The following is an 18,637-nucleotide window of genomic DNA, read 5'->3' as shown; positions in this document are numbered from 1 at the left end:
AAGAAGAGACGATGAAGGGCTTGGGGGGGGGCGGCATTTTGGGTTGGGATGCAATTTTCAGACCTGTTGAAAACTAGTCTAAAAAGCAGTGGTTCTAAACATTTTCATGTCAAGGACCACCAAATTGACATGCATTCTGCAGACCCCCACCTGAAAATATTTTCTGCCTGGGAAGATTTTTCAAGATTTATCATAGTGTTTAAAAAATATCCGATCTACAAGCTCAAAATGGGCTGTAATGGTAATGCGTTGTGAGCTTGTAGAACGGCTATTTTCAAACAAAGTTTAAAACTGAGTTAAAATGGTAAAACTCTTCCTCGTTTTACAGTGGACCCCCTTGAACTTCCTAAAGCGCTCTTGGGGTGGCCTTTTGGTTCTTAAGTGTGACATGTTGTGCAGGAGTGGTTTGTTCTTTGAGTTTCTTCAATTCTACAGTTGTATAGTAGTATGATTTAAATCACCAAAATATTTGTATTATATCTTTAGAGTAGTGGTTCTCAAAGTGTGGTTTGGGGACCTTTCTCTAAAGATATAATACAAATATTTTGGTGATTTGGATCATATTGTTGTACAACTGTAGAATTGAAGAAACTTGGGGAATAAATTGTTTTTGCACAACATGTCACACTTAAAAGCTAAAAGGCCACCCTAAGAGTGCTCTACAGTGTGCGTAGATTTCTTCTTAACATAAGAACAAATCACAGTTAAGAAAACATTGGTGTATGCCAAATCTTCTTAAAAAACGTCTTAAAAGGTCTAAAGAAGAAACTTCTTCGTAAGAACGTTCGTAAGTACTGTAGGTTGGTGAATCGGGCCCAATGTTCTGCCGTGATAAACAACCATCCCAGACATTGGCCCACGTGCCCACTCTGGGCCAATCAACAATCCTGCATATGAAAGGGAATTATCACTTCCTGTTTTTTCAACCCTCGGTTGGAGGCCTTTCAATTAGCACCATTCCAAGACTTCTCCTCATAGGAGCAACCAGGCTTTTTATATGGCCATATCTGGACCGTTTGGTCTCATACACACTTAATAGCATGCACGTGAAAAGAGGGGTGAAGTGCATTCGCTAGGATTTGGTGATAAGAAAGAGGCCAATGTTGCCTGTATGATCTGTGTTTAAAGACTAAACCAAAATTATCTCATACAATTGTATTTTTTTTTTATTTTTTGCAGTGGAAATTGTCATTTGTCGTAATGTTAAATGTGGCATAGAATCAGATTTCCGTTATTACCGCACCAATATAGGCTTCATTCCATATGGATTGATTTCATGCATATTTGTTTTACTCAACAAGATGTTTTATTTCTTGTGCAGAGAAAATTATGTAAAACCCAGACATGCTTGACATCAGACTTGCCCCATGGTTTCACAGTTCACACCTAACCCCCCTTCTTCTCCCATCGTCTGTAGTGGAATAATGAGAAGTGGGAAGTAGCAGTCAAGGCAGAGCCCCAGCCCCCGTGTCGAACCTACGTCCATCCTGACTCCCCCGCCACGGGAACCCACTGGATGAAGCAGTCTGTGTCCTTCCTCAAGATGAAACTCACCAACAACACCTTGGATCAGTTTGGACATGTAAGGATAGCAACTACAACTTGCAGTGTTATGAAAGCACATTACTACAGGGGTCTTGGGGGTCCCCAGAGTTACTACAGGGGGTCCTCTAAATCCACTTGAATCCTAGTGTCCATATTCTGAGAACTTTAACCAAAAATAGCAGATCTACAAGCTCACAACGCCTGCGAGGCGTTGTGAGCTTGTAGATCGGCTATTTTCGGCAAATAGCTTTGGTGTAGAGGGGAAAAATTGCAGACTAAGTACAGAGTGAAAGGTCAAGTTTATTAAGGTCAAGTGGTGCGGCATAGCTCAGGGGTAGAGAAACCGTTATTAGAGCACGAAGGGTTCCCGAAGGGTTCCCGAAGGGTTCCCAGTTCGAATCCGGGCTTCCCCTGAGTCAATGTCGAAGGGTCCTTGGGCAAGACTCTGAACCCCACATTGCTCCCGGTGAGCTGGTTGGTGCTTTGCATCGTTTCCTCCGCCACCGGTGTATGAATGTGTGCGTGAATGGGTGAATGTAATGCACAATCTCTGTAAAGCGCTTTGGATAAAAAGCGCTATATAAATGCACCATTTACCATTTTACTCACGTCTCGTAGGCTTGTGAGCAAAATATTTGCCTCAAATATTTGACAATATGGCCAAAGCTACTGTACCTTTTCTTTATTACAGGTATTAAAAGGGTCTTTTCCTTAAACTGTCAATTTAGAAAAGTGCAGATACCCTCTATACACTTATACTGTGTGTTGGTTTGTTTACTGTTGAGTGAGAAAACAATGTTGCACATTAAGATAATCATCTGGGCATCCCCCAAAATAATTTGGGGACCCCCCCCTGGGGGTCCCGACCCACAGGTTGAGAACCACTGAACTAAGATTCTGCGGCAGTGCAGTTGACAGCAGTTACTGGGAAGTACTGTAGCAGAAGAAGAACTTCTACTGAACTCAGGGTTAGAAGACATCTGAGAAGGTTAACTGTTTCTCTAATGGTCCACTTATTCTTTATTGAATTTCAGCAGAAACATATAAGTCACACATCAGTCTCCAAAGATATTATATGATGTGGAAGTTCTTTCTGTGGAAGTTCTTGACCTCCTACTTAGGGCAGGGGTCATCAACGTTTTCAGGCCAAGGACCGGGCCAAGCTGAGAGAGCGATGAAGCAAGGACCCCCACAACCTTTTCATAGATTCCATAGTTTCATCGTTTGACAGCACGATCGATCGTCAGTGTATTTTGAATTCACGTAAATTTGTGTTTTCAGATATTTAACCACTTGAAACGTCAACACTTAATAAACTTGACCTTTCACTCTGTACTTAGTCTGCTCTTTTTCCCCTCTACACCAAAGCTCTTTGCCAAAAATAGCCGATCTACAAGCTCACAACGCCTCGCAGCACGAGGCGTTGTGAGCTTGTAGATCTGCTAATTTTGGCAAAAGTTCTCAGAATAAGGACACTAGGGTTCAAGTGGTTAAAGAAGAAAAAGGTTTATATCACACAAAGATTTCGAGGACCCCCTGAGGACCCCCCTAGGGGTCCCCGCGAGGCATTGTGTGCTTGTAGATGCTGTTTTCATTACTTTTGTGCGACGGCCTTGTATGATGAAGCAGGGCTTTGCTTTGCGAAAAAACTTGGACTTACGAGGTTTCTGCCGACAGTGACGATATCTTCATATATGCTCATTATTATTGTATGTTGTGTCTGTTGGGACTTGTTTTGTGTGGCCACTGTGACCATGTCTTTGTGTAATAAGGCTGAGAGTGCTCTTGGCACAAGCATTTCATTGTATCTGTACTTGTATGGTTATGTGTGACAATAAACCTGAACCTGAACCTTATAAGATGACACCATTTCCCTCTACCCTCCCTCTGTGTCTCATTGGTGGGCTGTGGACAGTTCAGAAACATGCCTACCAGTGACATCAATGATGGCAATTCCAAGCTAATGGGAACTAGAGCCTTTCCCTTCCAGGAAAGTTAGCGTTTTGAAATAGAAGTCATTTTTGTGCATCTTTATTATTAGGTCTTATGTGGTTATTAAGTCATAATGCCACCATCTAATGCGCAATCGCTATTTTGCAAGTCTCATTTTCAAAAGTAATACTATTCTTCAATGGCATCTACAGTAAATGCACCGAAGACACATGCAAGTGTAATTATTACATGACAAGATTTTACAAAACATCTTTTTTATTTTCATTTCAGGAATACAGTTGACTGCTGTGCACAGCACATACGTACAAAAATAAAAGGAAAACCATTTGTAATATAGTTTTTTTTTTTTTTTTACTTTTTTACTTACGTCATATTTTCTTTCTTCAGAAACAAATGATTGGAGACTGTCCGTTTCAAACTAATTTACAATCATTTTCAATAAATCGGAACTAAGGCAGAAAGGTGAGGTATATGTTCAAAACAGAGGAGGAAGCACTCTCCCCTCAGTGCAGGAATAGAAAAACTGAGAGAAACATGAGCCTGATTCATGCTGCGTCGTACGGTGTTGCACGCCGGAAATAGCAGACCTACAAGTTCATATAGCTGAAAATAGCTCAAGCTAGGGCATTCACCAAATATTCGAATATTCGAATATCAAAGTCACAATTCGACGTTGTTCTCCGAAGTCGAATATTTGCTTAAGTCACTATTCGACGTTGTTCTCCGAAGTCGAATATTCGCTTGTTTTTTTTTAATTATTATTATTGTTCTCTTTAAAAAATATATGGTTTATAAAGCTTGGCTACATAGGAAGTCATAAGAATGATTTGTCAATGAGTTGTGAATTAAATGTTAATGCTCTATACCAGGGGTTCTCAAACCTTTTTAGGCCGTGACCCCCAAAATAAATATATTTAAACTGGAGACCCCCCACCCTGACAAGCACTTGGAATTGGAACATTTAATGTGACTCGGTTCCGCAGATAAGTATTGTGAAAATAGCAGATCTACATGCTCACAACGCCTTGCAACGCAAGGCGTTGTGAGCATGTAGATCGGCTATTTTCACAATGTTCGCCTCTTGCTTACTTAATATTTGAAAGTTTGGCCAGTCCTGTAGAATATTAGACTATTCGAATGCTTTGAGGTCGAATAATTCGAATACTAAAAATCACTATTCGTGAATGCCCTAGCTCAAGCTATTAGCTCACAAGCTATTAGCTCAAGTTATTCACTAAAAATTCAAGCTATTACACAACTTGAGCTATTAGCTCACAAGCTATTAGCTCAAGTTATTCACTCAAAATTCAAGCTATTAACTTACAACTCGAGCTATTAGCTCACAAGCTAATGGGTCACAACGTTAACAATACCTAATAATGGCAGCTCACAACGCATTGCATCCGTGACGCCTTGCGAGCTTGCACTGCAGGTCTGCTATCATACCTTCGGCACGTGACAGCGCTGTACCGTACGACAAAGTATAAATGGGGCAATAAAAGCTGCCAGCGCACAGGGAAACACAAGCCAAGTCAGTCATCATCCCACTCTCCTCCAACTCCCTGTGAACTAACACAGCTGAAAACAGTTCAACAGAAGTACAATTATGGCAAACATCTGAACGTAGGCTCCGAAACCACAGGGGGATAAAATGCAGCAAGACCCTTCCCGGAACACTTCGGTTTACAATGAAAACCTCTTCTGCCTCGAACTAAAGGTCCTTACACTCTTGGGAGTGTTTGTTTTTGTTGTTATAATTTGCATTGATTTAAACTGCTGTTTAAAGTTTTAGTCATGAGTACACTACACCCACACGCAAATACAATGACATGATAAAGATAACGCTTTCAAAATGGTGAATCACAATCCCGTCGTGCGAGGACCTTAAATCGATTCAAGGACCCCTTTTTTGAGAGAGAGACAAAGGAACATATTGTATAAAATTGAGTTACAGATTAATCTTTTTCATATTTAACAGCACTATCATCAGTAGTTAATATTTGTTTGTTTATACGTCATCATTTCAATTAATATTTTGGATTCATGTTAAGGTGTATATGTTTTTAGACATTTAACACTTAAACCCTCAATACAACCCTCAATAAGTAAACTTGACCTTTGCCTTTGCACTTGGTCTGCTCTTTTTTCCCTCTACACCAAATCTCTTCGGTTAATACTGTAGGGATGAATAGGGATGCTAGGGTTCAAATGGTTAATGTAGCCTTGAAAAAAGAAAAAGAAAAAAGAAAATCACAAAATGATTTGGCTGCCCCTCGAGGGGTCATGGACCCCTGTCGAAGACCTTTGCCTTACAGCATTGAAATGTCAATGGAACAATAGAATTATGACATGCTGGGAGCTTCAAGTTATCACATCACAGTATTCAGCAAACCTAACAGACATGAGCTGACTGATGTCCCCCCCTTTAGTTTCATGGAAGCTTTTTGATAGTTTTACAAATTGTGCTAGGCTACATAAATAACGATGATCTTTTCCTGCAATTAGACCGTTCTTTGTGACTCATATGGCCAGAGTAGGCATGCATGCCAGGGTTCAAGTGGTGAAAGGTACAGGTACTTCATGCATGCCGGGGTAATAAAGGTACAGGTACTTCAGCTCAACCACACATTACAGCGTCATTTCAGCCTCACTCAGACATAGTGCTGTGTTGTTCCTGCCCTGAAGGTCAGCTGAGCTGATACCATCTCTCTGATGGTGCACACACACTGTTCCACAAACTGGCACGTTCATTTGTGCTACTCGACGTGACACAGTTGAAAAGGGAACAGACACCTATACAGTATTTGCTCAGCGACATTTCATGTCAGTGCTACAGCAGGGGTCTTGAAAAATAAATACATTTTTTCACAACTTTCATAAATAGCTTTTGTTTTTGTTTGTAGAACTGGGCATAAACTAGCCAAACAAACGCTTAGCTAACCACCATGTACAACCCTCTGCACATCATTGGCACGCACTATCTATCTCCACCAGGGAAAACCAGCGCCTCTGTCAGAGGGAAGGAAACTAGCATTTGGATGGATTCAAGTATGGTAACAGCATACATATAGATGAACAGCACGGATATCGTTCCTGTCGGGCAGAAACTTCCTGTCTCCATATTCTACTGTAACTTTTTGTGGGTTTTTCCCCCCTAAATCAGGGGTGGGCAACTTTGATGATGGAGAGGGCCACTATATTTTCACACTCACTCCAGAGGGCCATATTACAAAAAAGTAAAAAATAGCAGATCTACAAGCTCAAAACACGTCGCAGTGCAACGCGTTTTGAGCTTGTAGATCAGCAATTTTTTTATTGGAATCCTGAACAATTTTTAGTTCATTGTGGGCTCGCCTGGAAGGCGAGCACACGTATGTTATCTTCATTATTTATAGTCAGTCAGTCAGTCAGTATCTCCTCAAAACTTTGGCGCGCTTCATCTCTTAAACGCTTACACCTTTCAACACCATTCAAATTTTTATGTGTTCAGCTTACTGAGGACAAGTGTGCGTGTATTTTTCTTTTTGAAATGTTTTGTAGTATAATTATAAAAAAATAAAAATGTTTAACTTTAAGCACCCAATGCATTTCCAATGGGTTTAGTGAGGAAAGGGACCCATGTTTATATTAAGGCGCTGTGGCTGCAATATTCACACTTCAGATATGCTATTTATATCAATGCGTTCACACAGGTCTGCTCTCTGATTTGATCCAAATATCTAAGCTGTGTGATGTATAAAACTATAGTTATAGTTAAAACTATAAATAAATGTCCCTCTCCACTCTACTGATTACACAGCTGTGATCAAGAATCAAGTCCGGGCGATGGGATGTAAATCCCATAGCCATATATCCTAGAGCCCGCAGGGACAGTCAGCCATATTAGTGGTTGTTGTTGGTTGTCAGGGAGATATCAAAACCAATGCATTTCCAAGTCAGATCCACAAACACAATAAAAGCCACGCTCCACTCCTCAGTCTGGAGTGGCCACATAGAAGAACGCCTTGGTTATAGACATAGTGGAGGACAGATGTGATCTGGGATTGTTAGCCTACAGTATATGCACTCAATATACTCCACTACAGTTGGAGTCCATTTGACAGTTGCTGGTTCCCAAACACAGAATCAAAAATGTAGATCTAGAACACATAGAATATGTACAGTACAGTAAGGTTCAGTAGAGTACAGTAAAAGTACAGTAAGGTTCAGTAGAGTACAGTAAAGTACAGTAAGGTACAGAAAGGTACAGTACAGAAAGGTACAGTAGAGTACAGTACAGTAAGGTACAGTAAAGTACAATACAGTACAGTAAGGTACAGTAGAGTACAGTAAAGTACAGTAGAGTACAGTAAGGTACAGTAGAGTACAGTAAAGTACAGTATAGTAAGGTACAGTAGAGTACAGTACAGTAAGGTACAGTACGGCACAGTAGAGTACAGTACAGTATAGTACAGTAAGGTACAGTAGAGTACAGTAAAGTACAGTACAGTAAGGTACAGTACAGTAAGGTACAGTAGAGTACAGTAAAGTACAGTAAGGTACAGTACAGTAGAGTAGAGTAAAGTACAGTACAGTAAGGTACAGTAAGTTACAGTAGAGTACAGTAAAGTACAGTAAGGTACAGCAGAGTACAGTAAAGTACAGTACTGTAAGGTACAGTACAGTACAGTAGTGTACAGTAAAGTACAGTAAAGTACAGTAACGTACAGCACAGTAAGGTACAGCAAGATACAGTAGTGTACAGTAAAGTACAGTACAGTAAAGTACAATACAGTACAGTAAGGTACAGTAGAGTACAGTAAAGTACAGTATAGTAAGGTACAGTAGAGTACAGTACAGTAAGTTACAGTACGGCATAGTAGAGTACAGTACAGTATAGTACAGTAAGGTACAGTAGAGTACAGTTAAGTACAGTACAGTAAGGTACAGTACAGTAAGGTACAGTACAGTACAGTAAGGTACAGTAGAGTACAGTAAAGTACAGTAGGGTACAGTAGAGTACAGTAAAGTACAGTAAGTTACAGTAGAGTACAGTAAAGTACAGTAAGGTAAAGTACAGTAGAGTACAGTAAAGTACAGTAAGTTACAGTACAGTACAGTACAGTACAGTACAGTACAGTACAGTAAGGTGCAGTACAGTATAGTAAGGTACAGTACAATACTGTAGGGTACTGTACCTTACAGTACCTTAAAGTATCCTATTTGTTGGGTTGGAATCGAGCCCACACTGTTTCGAAGGAACAGTATTTCTAGTTTTGAATTGGAATCCTACGTTTTTAGTTTTTTTCATTTATTATTTCAGATTTATTTATATGATTTTATGTTAACTTTATGAACTTAAATACAAATACATTGGACATAAAAAAGACTAGTACTATTAAGCAGTCATTAAGCTACTAACATAGACTGAAGTAATTAAAGCGGGTCATGTTTGCATGTTTGGAATTGGAATATATATGTACCGGTATTTCGATATTAACCTCTGGGCCACAGTAAGTGAAGGTGGGGGCCGCATGTGGCCCCCGGGCCGCCAGTTGCCCATGTATGCCCTGAATGCCTATACTTGATCATACTGTAGTGTGGCACAACACAAAAGCAATAAAAGGAGCCGATCCACAAGCTCACAATGCGGCACCATGCAACGTGTTTAGCGCATAGATCTGCTTTTTTTGCTGCTTTTGAATTTGAATCCTGCAGAGTAGCAGTGAGGTTTCCACCCAACTGAGGCGATAATACAACCCTTTGCGTTGGTAGTTTACTTTAGCAACACCACTCCTCCTTTTTCTTGGAAAAGAAACTCAACTCAACTCAACCGTGACTCAACAGACATTTTTTCGAATAACGCACAAACAGCCCCAATCGTCAGTTTTAAGGTATACAGTCCGTATCATCTAAATATCAGATATCAAGACATCTTTAGCCAAACTGGGCTACCGGAAATATTGTTCACAAATCCCAGCATCATGAACTTGGCAACAAGTTTGTGATTTCAGAAATCAACTATAAATATTTACATTGTTTTTAAATCAACACGTTAGACCCTTATATCCAGAGTGATTTGAACATTACTGGCATTCATTGTAGCTTCAGCATCTGTCTGCATTAAGCAAAGGTTGTTGTTTCATTATAGTGCCAACTATAATGAATAAATATCATCAAACCAGTGCATAGGAGAAACAGCTCCCACTTTATCTGTTTCGCTTTGACTGTAAACAAAACAAAAACAAAAAAAGCAAGAATCCGCTATGAGTCTCAATGCCAGTTGCAACATAGGTGGCACAGCTGATAACCGCCAGTCCAGTCAAATGGATATCATGACTTGCAGAGGCCGAGACTAAGACTTAAGCCTAGTTCAGACTAGCATAGCCTATAGTTTTAAAGATGGGGTGCCATGATTTTTTCATCCCCTAAAACATGATGATCAGGTATTATGATTATACTAGGAGGAAGATTTTTTCCAAAAAAGTGTACAGAAAATGTTTTGTAGCCACACCTAACAGTTCATAAGTATGCCTGGATGTCAGGTGGGCGGTGACCCAGCTGAAGTTAGCCACACCCACAGTGGTGGGTATATGGTAAAAGGGGAGGGGATGATTTTATGATGTCGTTAAATCAGTGTTTTTCAATCGGGCCTTTTGACTCAGAGGCTTTACGCTTTCAGGAAGAAATCAAAAATACACAGGGAAGGCAAATTTGCACATAATCCTACCGGTGGTCTATTCGAGTAATAGACACATACAAAACAGAAAAAGTACAAAACTATGGCACAACCTCTTTAAGCCTGATTTACACTTCGTCGTACGGCTGTGTCGCACGCGAAAAGCAGCAGACCTATAAGCCGAATAAATAACCATTTATGGTGTCTCAATTTTCTGCTACACATATAGTCTTTGATGACCAATAATGTAAAATAAATGCTTCGCTTTGAATAAGGCCAAATGGCCGCAGATCAATTATGCACAAAAACACACCTCATCCACGTACGCGTGCGCACACACGCACGCACACACACACACACATTCATAAGGACACCCACACAAATCAATCCTGAGCCATGTAGCTATGACATCCGAACAAGTAAAAACCCAGGATTGTCAAAAGCTCCCTATAGGACATAGCTGGGGGGTGGGGATGGGTCGAATGGCATTTCCAGTTCGGTCTTCCCAATATCAACCTAGTCTCAATTACTTAATTGATCTAATTATGGAAAGAAAATCAAGCGGAGTTACTTCTGGCCCTCTAGGAATTGGGCCGAAGCCCCATGTTGAGCGGTCTGTGAGAGTGACTTGCGTTTCATTCCTATTTCTGACTAGGAGGAGGGGTGCATTTCTGCCGTGCGATGGCGTGGGGAGGGGGGCGCAAGCTGGAATCCAAGGCAACCCGCCACCTTCCCCCTCCCCACCTCATGAGTATGCAAACGAAGCTGCCACCGTACCCTCCCTCGCAGCGGCATTGATAACAATAAAACATATCAAAGGGGGATGGACGGAAAACCTCCCAGTCCATGGGGGGCGATGGCGTATAAAAAAGCTTTTCAGCAAACAAGCACTCTTCTTCTCTGTAGACATTTCATGCACACTTCTTCTTCTACTACTACTTCTATTACTACTTCTTCATCTTGTCAGGACATGGCGCGTTGAGGTAATAAACGATATCCGTTTCATAATAAAAGATATCCATTTCATAATAAAAGATATCCATTTCATAATAAAAGATATCCATTTCATTTTCCAGGAGACCAACTGACAAGTCATTATAAAGTGAAGGGACAGGTGCAGCCTTCCGGTTCAGACCAGAAAAAAATATAAAAATAATAAAAAGCAGCAAAGAATGGCATATTCATAAGTTCTACTACAAAGTAATCTACCCAAATATACATATAACGTTTTTGAATAAATATCGTCATATATAGTGGCACATCTTTCTTCTTACAGTCCGTTTTCTTTTTTCTTTTTTGTATTTTCTTTTAAGTACGTACTCATAATATGTATGTTACCTGGAGGGAAATAATCCACATGTGCAAATCAGTTTAGTTATTGCCAGTCTTTTCGCTCGGTCATATCCGGGGTAGGAAGTGTGTGACGGTCATGGCAGTGGTGGCCTTGTTGCCTCTCTTGGCGCGCCCATGCTTGCTGAGGGCCAAGTAGGAGCCGCGGTACGCCCACGACTCGTAGGCGTTGTAGTTGTTTGGCAGCAGGCTCTCCCTGAACTTACACTCATCATGGAAGACCGTCTGGAGTGGGCAAAAAAGGAACAAGAGTGTTAACACAGTCCTTATTATTTTTCCTTCTCTCCCCCCACCCCCTTTTTTGTCATAATGCCAATTGATTCCTCCCCACACATATTTTCCATTATAATTATAATAATATAGCCCCCACTCCTTGGTGTGTTTTTGTATGTAATGTATGTAGTATGTATGTATACATAAATAAATACTTACATACATACATACATACTGTATATACTGTAAGCCCAGGCGAGCTAACTAACAACTCAGCTATGGCCACCATGTTGTTGTCACTGTTGTTGCATCCTACTCTCCTTTTGCACAAAGTAGTGCAATGCAAGATAGAGGGCGCCAGATCCCTTTGAGTCACACCCTACCACTACTTCCTGTTCATCCACAGATCATTGATTCTAGTTGTTTTATCCATTAGATTAAAGTGCTTTCTTTTCACTTTTTTAAACTTTTATTACTTGTCAAAATACATTTTATTTGTCTGCCTCATCTTGTTACCATCCCAAGTAATAAAAGTTGAAAAAGGTGAAAATAAATCTAATGGAGAAAACAACTAGAATCAATGCTCTGTGGATGAACAGGAAGTAGTGGTAAGGTGTGACTCAAAGGGATCTGGCACCCTCTATCTTGCATTGCACTACTACTAGGAGGACGTAGAGATTTCGTCCTACTCAATTCATATTATATCTCCATATTTCAACTTTTTATGTTTATTTTGCAAACTAATGCCACACTTCATTGTAGAGTGTCACGCAACAGTAGCGAAAATAGGCGCTCGATAAGTTGACAAAGCGTTGTTATGTGGCGTGCTGTTAGCTATTTAAAATGAAAGTAGTTAGTTGTAGTAAGAGAAGTCTGTCTGTGTGGTTTATAAATATTGAACCAATGAAAAGTATTAAGAGGAGTGTGTGCCTAAATACTACATTGGATCCAATGGAGCACAGGTTCAGTTTTGCCCCGGGATTTTCCCGGTTTTCAACATTGACTGGAAAATTGCCCCGGTTTTCGCCACAATTAAAATAATAATAGTTTTTCTCGGCAGTTGCAGAGATGTTTATCATGTTCTGTTCATACAGTATGAATGCTCACCTAACCAATCAGAAAGCATGAACAATGCTTTGCCTGTCTCAATTCAACACTGATGAGTGTCAAACAGATGTTGCCTGTATAAGTCGGACTTACTGTATGTGCAGTCCCCGAAAATATGGGGACTGTTAGACATATGAGGTTTCCACTGTCACCTGATGACTCTATTTGACAAATACTTCAGCATGGACATGTTGGACCTCCAGAAGGCATTTGACACTGTAAATCACTCTATACTGCTCGATAGGTTGAAGGCAATCGGTTTTGATGCATCTGTGAACTGGATGAAATCCTATCTGGAGGGAAGAAAACAGGTGGTGGATGTGAACGGAACCCTGTCCTCCCCCCTCCCCGTGAGCTGTGGCGTTCCTCAAGGGAGCAAACTAGGGCCTTTACTGTTCCTAATTTATGTTAACGTTAACAACAAGACATCAGCACGTGACTGCAATTTGCTCTTGTTTGCAGATGACTCTGCTTTTCTGGCCTCGGACAAGAACAAATTGCAGTTTGAGAAAGCCTTTAGCTCCATGATCGGTAAAATCTGCACACAAATGCAATTTTTGGGCAGGATCTTCTCATTAGTCAGAAGGAATGCACTGAGGACACTCTAGCTGGAGCACTAGTCAAAAATCCAATATGAATGCATGCATACTCTAGCACCTCAATGAACTAAAATACACATACAGACCTCTCAAAACAAACTAATCAGACCTCACTCCTAGGACTCATCTAATGCCTGCTCTAGGGTGGGATGGCTCAGGGTAGAGGACAGAGTACAGCGACTCACAATGGACCTGGTCTACAAGATACTCAAGACACCTGTGCCCTAACCAAAAAAAGTTATGAGTCATCAAAAATCACAGTTTTGAGAGGCCGAAATCTATCCCAAAGAATGTTTTTCATGCAAGACAAATGCTTGCAATGGATTCAGAATCATGAAGAACCCCTAGTTTGACACCTTACATGCTACTTAAAGCAGATTTATTTTGTGTATTCTTTTCCTGTATAGTGAAGTCGATGGGACAGTGAATAAATGGCCATAACCTTTTTTCGCAATGTTTCCGGCAGAGCAGGCCTCTCATTCTGTGTACCTTAATGACCAAATGAATAGAAAAAAACTAAAATAAAAAGTATGTCATGATGTCACAGGTAAAACCCTATTCTTTGAGCTTTTGGGCCTGTGGCTCCCCGACTATAAAGCGACGGAGGCACGCCATCTCAATGGGAGGCACTATGGACATGATATCCAAAGATGTATAATTATTTATTTATCTACGGACATGATTTCCAAAGATTGATACGTATCTATCTATCTATGACATGATATCCAAAGATTAATAAGTATCTAAATATCTATGGACATGATATCCAAAAAATAATAAAGTATCTATAAGTCTATCCCTGAGCTATGCCGCCCCTGGTGAATGCTAACCTGGTGAAATGCTAACCTGCCAACACTGGTGAATGCTAACCTGGTGAAATGCTAACCTGACGATGCTGGTGAATGCTGCTAACCTGGTGAGTGTTAAACTCGTCAGACCAACGGTGCTTAACTCAGTTGCTTTTTTGATACACTCAGACTGAAAGACCTGCAAAAGTCTATGGACATGAATGATATCCAAAGATGAATAAACATCTATACAGTATATCTATGGACATATCCAAAATGTCTGTTGTCTCTCTCTCCCAGTGGAGGGAGGTTCCATTTGTACACTCTCAGAGTTAAAGACCTGTTATGGTCATTTAGGGCTACAATAAATATGGCAGCATAACCTCAATGTCCAATCCTTCCAGTGACTGTGAATAAAACAATTCCTGTGTTTTTGTCACCATTAATAACAGTGGGAAATGCTGAACTACGTTGAGAAGTAGCCTACAACAGCAGAGCAATTAACATGCCATTAAAAGGCTGTCATATGACGTGGCCTTAATTCAATCTGTTGTCAGATCGACAGCTTCCAGAGATTAGCCTGGGCACACACACATCATCACCCACCGAGCCAATGATTGCCTCTCATTGTGTGTGTCAAGGGTGTCGACTGAGGCTCCAACATGGAAATAGCAGCACTGAGCACATGTATAGTTAGACCTCTGGCCCCGTTGTGCATGCTGCTGCTCAACAAAGTGCTCTCCTGGGATCACAGAGTCAATATGATCCCAGTGCATGACAGAGGACAATTTCTCTTTTTACATTATAATGTTCTTATTTTGATCATTAGACCCAATTGCGGAATGTCTCAGTCTCCAGGTTTTCTTCAGAATATGCATGACACTGATTTACCCGGACATTACAGTATGTATTGCACATTAGGTGTCCTCTGGTACAGTGCTTCTCAAACGTATTTTCAAGAACCCCCACTACTCTGAGAGTGTACAAATGGAACCAAATGGGCCCTTACGTGTCCATTTGGTTCCACTTGTGCACTCTCAGAGTTACATTCTTGTTTGAGCCAGATCGGCAATCTTATCTGAATGACTGTTAAAGCACTTGTTGTTAGATTGCTTCCATATCGCTAGATTTCAATTGCTTGTCATTGTAACTTGGAAATAAAATCGGCCTGCATGTCCATGATGCATGTGTAGTGATGCATGGAAGCAGGGATTGAACCCAGGGTTCCCACTCGCCAGACCAACGCACAAACCGTTGTGGCTGGGGTTTACTGGCTGGGGCTACATATGCTTTTATACAATGGGATTCACAAGGATTATTTATTAGTGTCTTAGATTATACATTTTGGAGTGGATACATGTGTCCATTGCCTGTCAGATAGTTAGACAATGCTGCTCCGCATGCCTACAATGGAACAAAGTGGTGTAGATGAATCCTACACCACCTCAGAAAAGACATGAGATTTGATCCTACCCTACGCCAACGTCGAAGTCACAATGTGATAATAAATGCATACAATTGCCTAAATTTCGGCGTACACCAAAAATTTGATCTGCACCGCGTTGATAAATGAGGGCCGATGTGACTGGTATTGGCAGGTTCCTGAACTGTCCACAGCTCTCCTCTGAGATGCATTATGAGCATTAGTGAGGACCAATGAAGTGGTCCTTTAAGTATGGGAATAGCAAATTTGATATCAGTAGCTAGCCTACTATCCACATTCAGCATGGAATACAGTTGGTGAAAAAGACATGCAATGAAACCAAGGCAACACATTATTATTAGAGCCCACAAGACAGAACAATGATCTACACTATGAACATCAGCTAATATTACTATTGTCCTATAACAAACAACCACAATATCAACAACAACGAGAGGAAGAAATAAGAAATGAGAAATCCTGACTACTAATTGAAGCCGAGGCCGAATTGGCCCGAATCGCATGAAAGAGGCCTCATGGTTGGTTCTACAGACTCCAACTTTCGCACGCAGATAGCTCAGATCTGTGCCTACGTTCTTAGCTAGGCCTCGACCCGACCCGATATGTGGTTTTCCGGAACCGGCGCAAAAGGTTCGGAATCTCTGTATGCGGAGCTATTGAAGCCGAGGCCGATTTGGCCCGAAACGCATGAAAGAGGCCTCAGAGCACATGGTTGGTTCCACAGACTGCAACTTTCGCACACACATAGCTCAGATCTTTGCCTACGTTCTTAGCTAGGCCTCGACCCAAGCCGATACGCAGTTACGACTAGACGCTCGGCCGCCCGAAGGGCCGAGTATGAATAACTTTCACACACGGCCGTAATCCTTTCTGCTGTGAAGTCTATACAGGCTTTAGTGTGTGTGTGTGTGTGTGTGTGTGTGTGTGTGTGTGTGTGTGTGTGTGTGTGTGTGTGTGTGTGCGTGTGTGCGTGTGTGCGTGTGTGTGTGTGTGGCCCCTCATTTATAAAATGAATGAAAATATAGAAGCATATATATAAAATATGAAATACATAGGCATTACAAAGAATCCCACTGTTTCAGCTACCTATATGAAACAGCCAATAGACTACTTTTGAGATATCCTGGGCTTTGACTTGACCCCCTTTCACATATAGCTCTGTAAAACAGTTACACTGCTGTACACAGCCTACATAATTCCCATATGTGTATGTTGACAGATTTGGTGCTCAAAGCCGCCTAATTTATATAGCCTACTACTTCCATAGTACTAGAACGGTTAAGAAGGGTGACAAAAGTGTGTGTAAATTTGGCACAATCCTTCTAAAGCTTCAAGGGTCACAGACAGTCACAGAATAGACTACGATCAGGGCCAAAGCCATGCACAACAAGCACGCCAAGAACCCACAATAAAGGCATCCCAATAAAACCGGATCAGGGGGACTCGTAATAATAATTATAAGTATAGCAGCAGCAGCAGCCACTATTTCGGGGAGGCTGTTAATAAGTCAAATATAAAATGGAATAGCTTTGTGCATACCTACCGTTGCGTACAACCGTCCGCGGCTGTTCATTGCCACAAATCGCTCACTCCGCACGCCGAACAGGCTGACGACCCCTCGGTCCACCGTGGAGATCTCTATTAAAGCTATTAGACAACAGAGCCGTTAGATTAGATTATAGGACACATACTGTCAAAATGTGTAATTCTAAAAAGTGCTTGATTTATCCATGCGTAACTCTGAGATGAGAGGGGGGCAACCCTCAGATGATGTGTGTATAATGGTTAGACCTACTATATGGGATTGTTGTTGTTGTTGGTGTGTGTGTGTGTGTGTGTGTGTGTGTGTGTGTGTGTGTGTGTGTGTGTGTGTGTGTGTGTGTGTGTGTGTGTGTGTAACCTTGCAGGTTGCTGCAATGATGCTGCTGTGCTGACTGAGCTTTTTGTTCTGCATATTTTTTTCTAGCTTACACCTTGCATTTACAACCCCATATATTGCATACAGTATATAAAGGCTATATAAATAATATTGTTGTGACATGACATATGGTTTGTGTGGGGCATGGCCGTCACCGTGTAGTATTCCATAAGGGAGGGCTTCTCTTCTTGCGTAAGAATAAGTTGCGTCTAAGAGCGTTTGATGCATTCGCGTTGCGGCTTAACGGAGACATTTAGCGCTCAGCTGATGGATGCTGGTTTTTAATAGACGTGTCTTTGGGGGCTGCGGGAGGAAACCCAACGCTCCCTGCTGCGGCCAGCATGTGTGACATATGATCATGCAAAAATGAATAGAGGAGAGGAGGGGGGAGTAATAGCCTGCCTGATAGACGCTTATTGCAGATCAATATGTATTGGCGTCACGGCCGATGCAAATTGCAGGACATTTTATGTCATCAGAATTATGAGATATTATAATTTATAATCATACCAATATGGTAAGACGGAATTCAGTTCCCGGTGGATCGCACAAGGCCACTAAACTGCCCCGCAAAGTGCAAGCTCTGGTAGGCTATAAAAGGACTGTGTCATTTGATCGATGGAAGGATGCTCCTTTGCTGTGTTGTGTAGAGTCATACAACTCACTGTATTGGTTCTCGCTATGTGCACCGCCGATCCTCCCGTCGGGCAGCACCTGCAGGTGGAAGCCGATGCCCACGTTGCAGTAGAGCCTCCGCACCCGCTTGATGCCCAGCAGGTAGTCGCTCTCCCAGCTGCTCTGCTGCCGCTCCGCTGCGGAGAGCCCCAGGATGGAGCGGGAGAACAGCGTCTCCCAGCGCGTCTCCAGCAGCGAGGAGGAGGCGGAGGCTTGGCTCCGTGTCGCCGGGTGGAGGAGGACGGGGTAGGAGGACACGGCGCCCGCCAGCAGGGCCAGCAGGAGAGCAAAGGAGACGGAGGCGCTCCAAGTCCAGTGCGTCGTCGTCGTGCCGCCGGCCTCGCAGGAGGACATAATACTGACGAGCAGTCTTTGCGCAATGGCCAT

General features: G+C 41.8%; 1 protein-coding gene across 1 annotated transcript; it reads right to left on the bottom strand.

Annotated features, from left to right (window-relative positions):
* Window positions 1–11,554: 11,554 nt before the first annotated feature.
* On the bottom strand, window positions 11,555–18,637 carry LOC308293513 (fibroblast growth factor 4A-like; the record flags this gene model as incomplete). The annotated part of the gene is made up of 3 exons (XM_080736081.1): window positions 11,555–11,731; window positions 17,201–17,304; window positions 18,241–18,637. The coding sequence occupies 3 exons, from the start codon at window positions 18,635–18,637 to the stop codon at window positions 11,555–11,557; spliced, it is 678 nt and encodes a 225-aa protein (XP_080592207.1).

Source organism: Nannobrachium achirus (genome assembly GCF_963921795.1).
Source record: "Nannobrachium achirus genome assembly, chromosome: 11".
Classification (NCBI taxonomy): domain Eukaryota; kingdom Metazoa; phylum Chordata; class Actinopteri; order Myctophiformes; family Myctophidae; genus Nannobrachium; species Nannobrachium achirus.
Note: the sequence above shows the minus strand (reverse complement) of the source record. Positions and strands in the feature narration are given on the sequence as shown.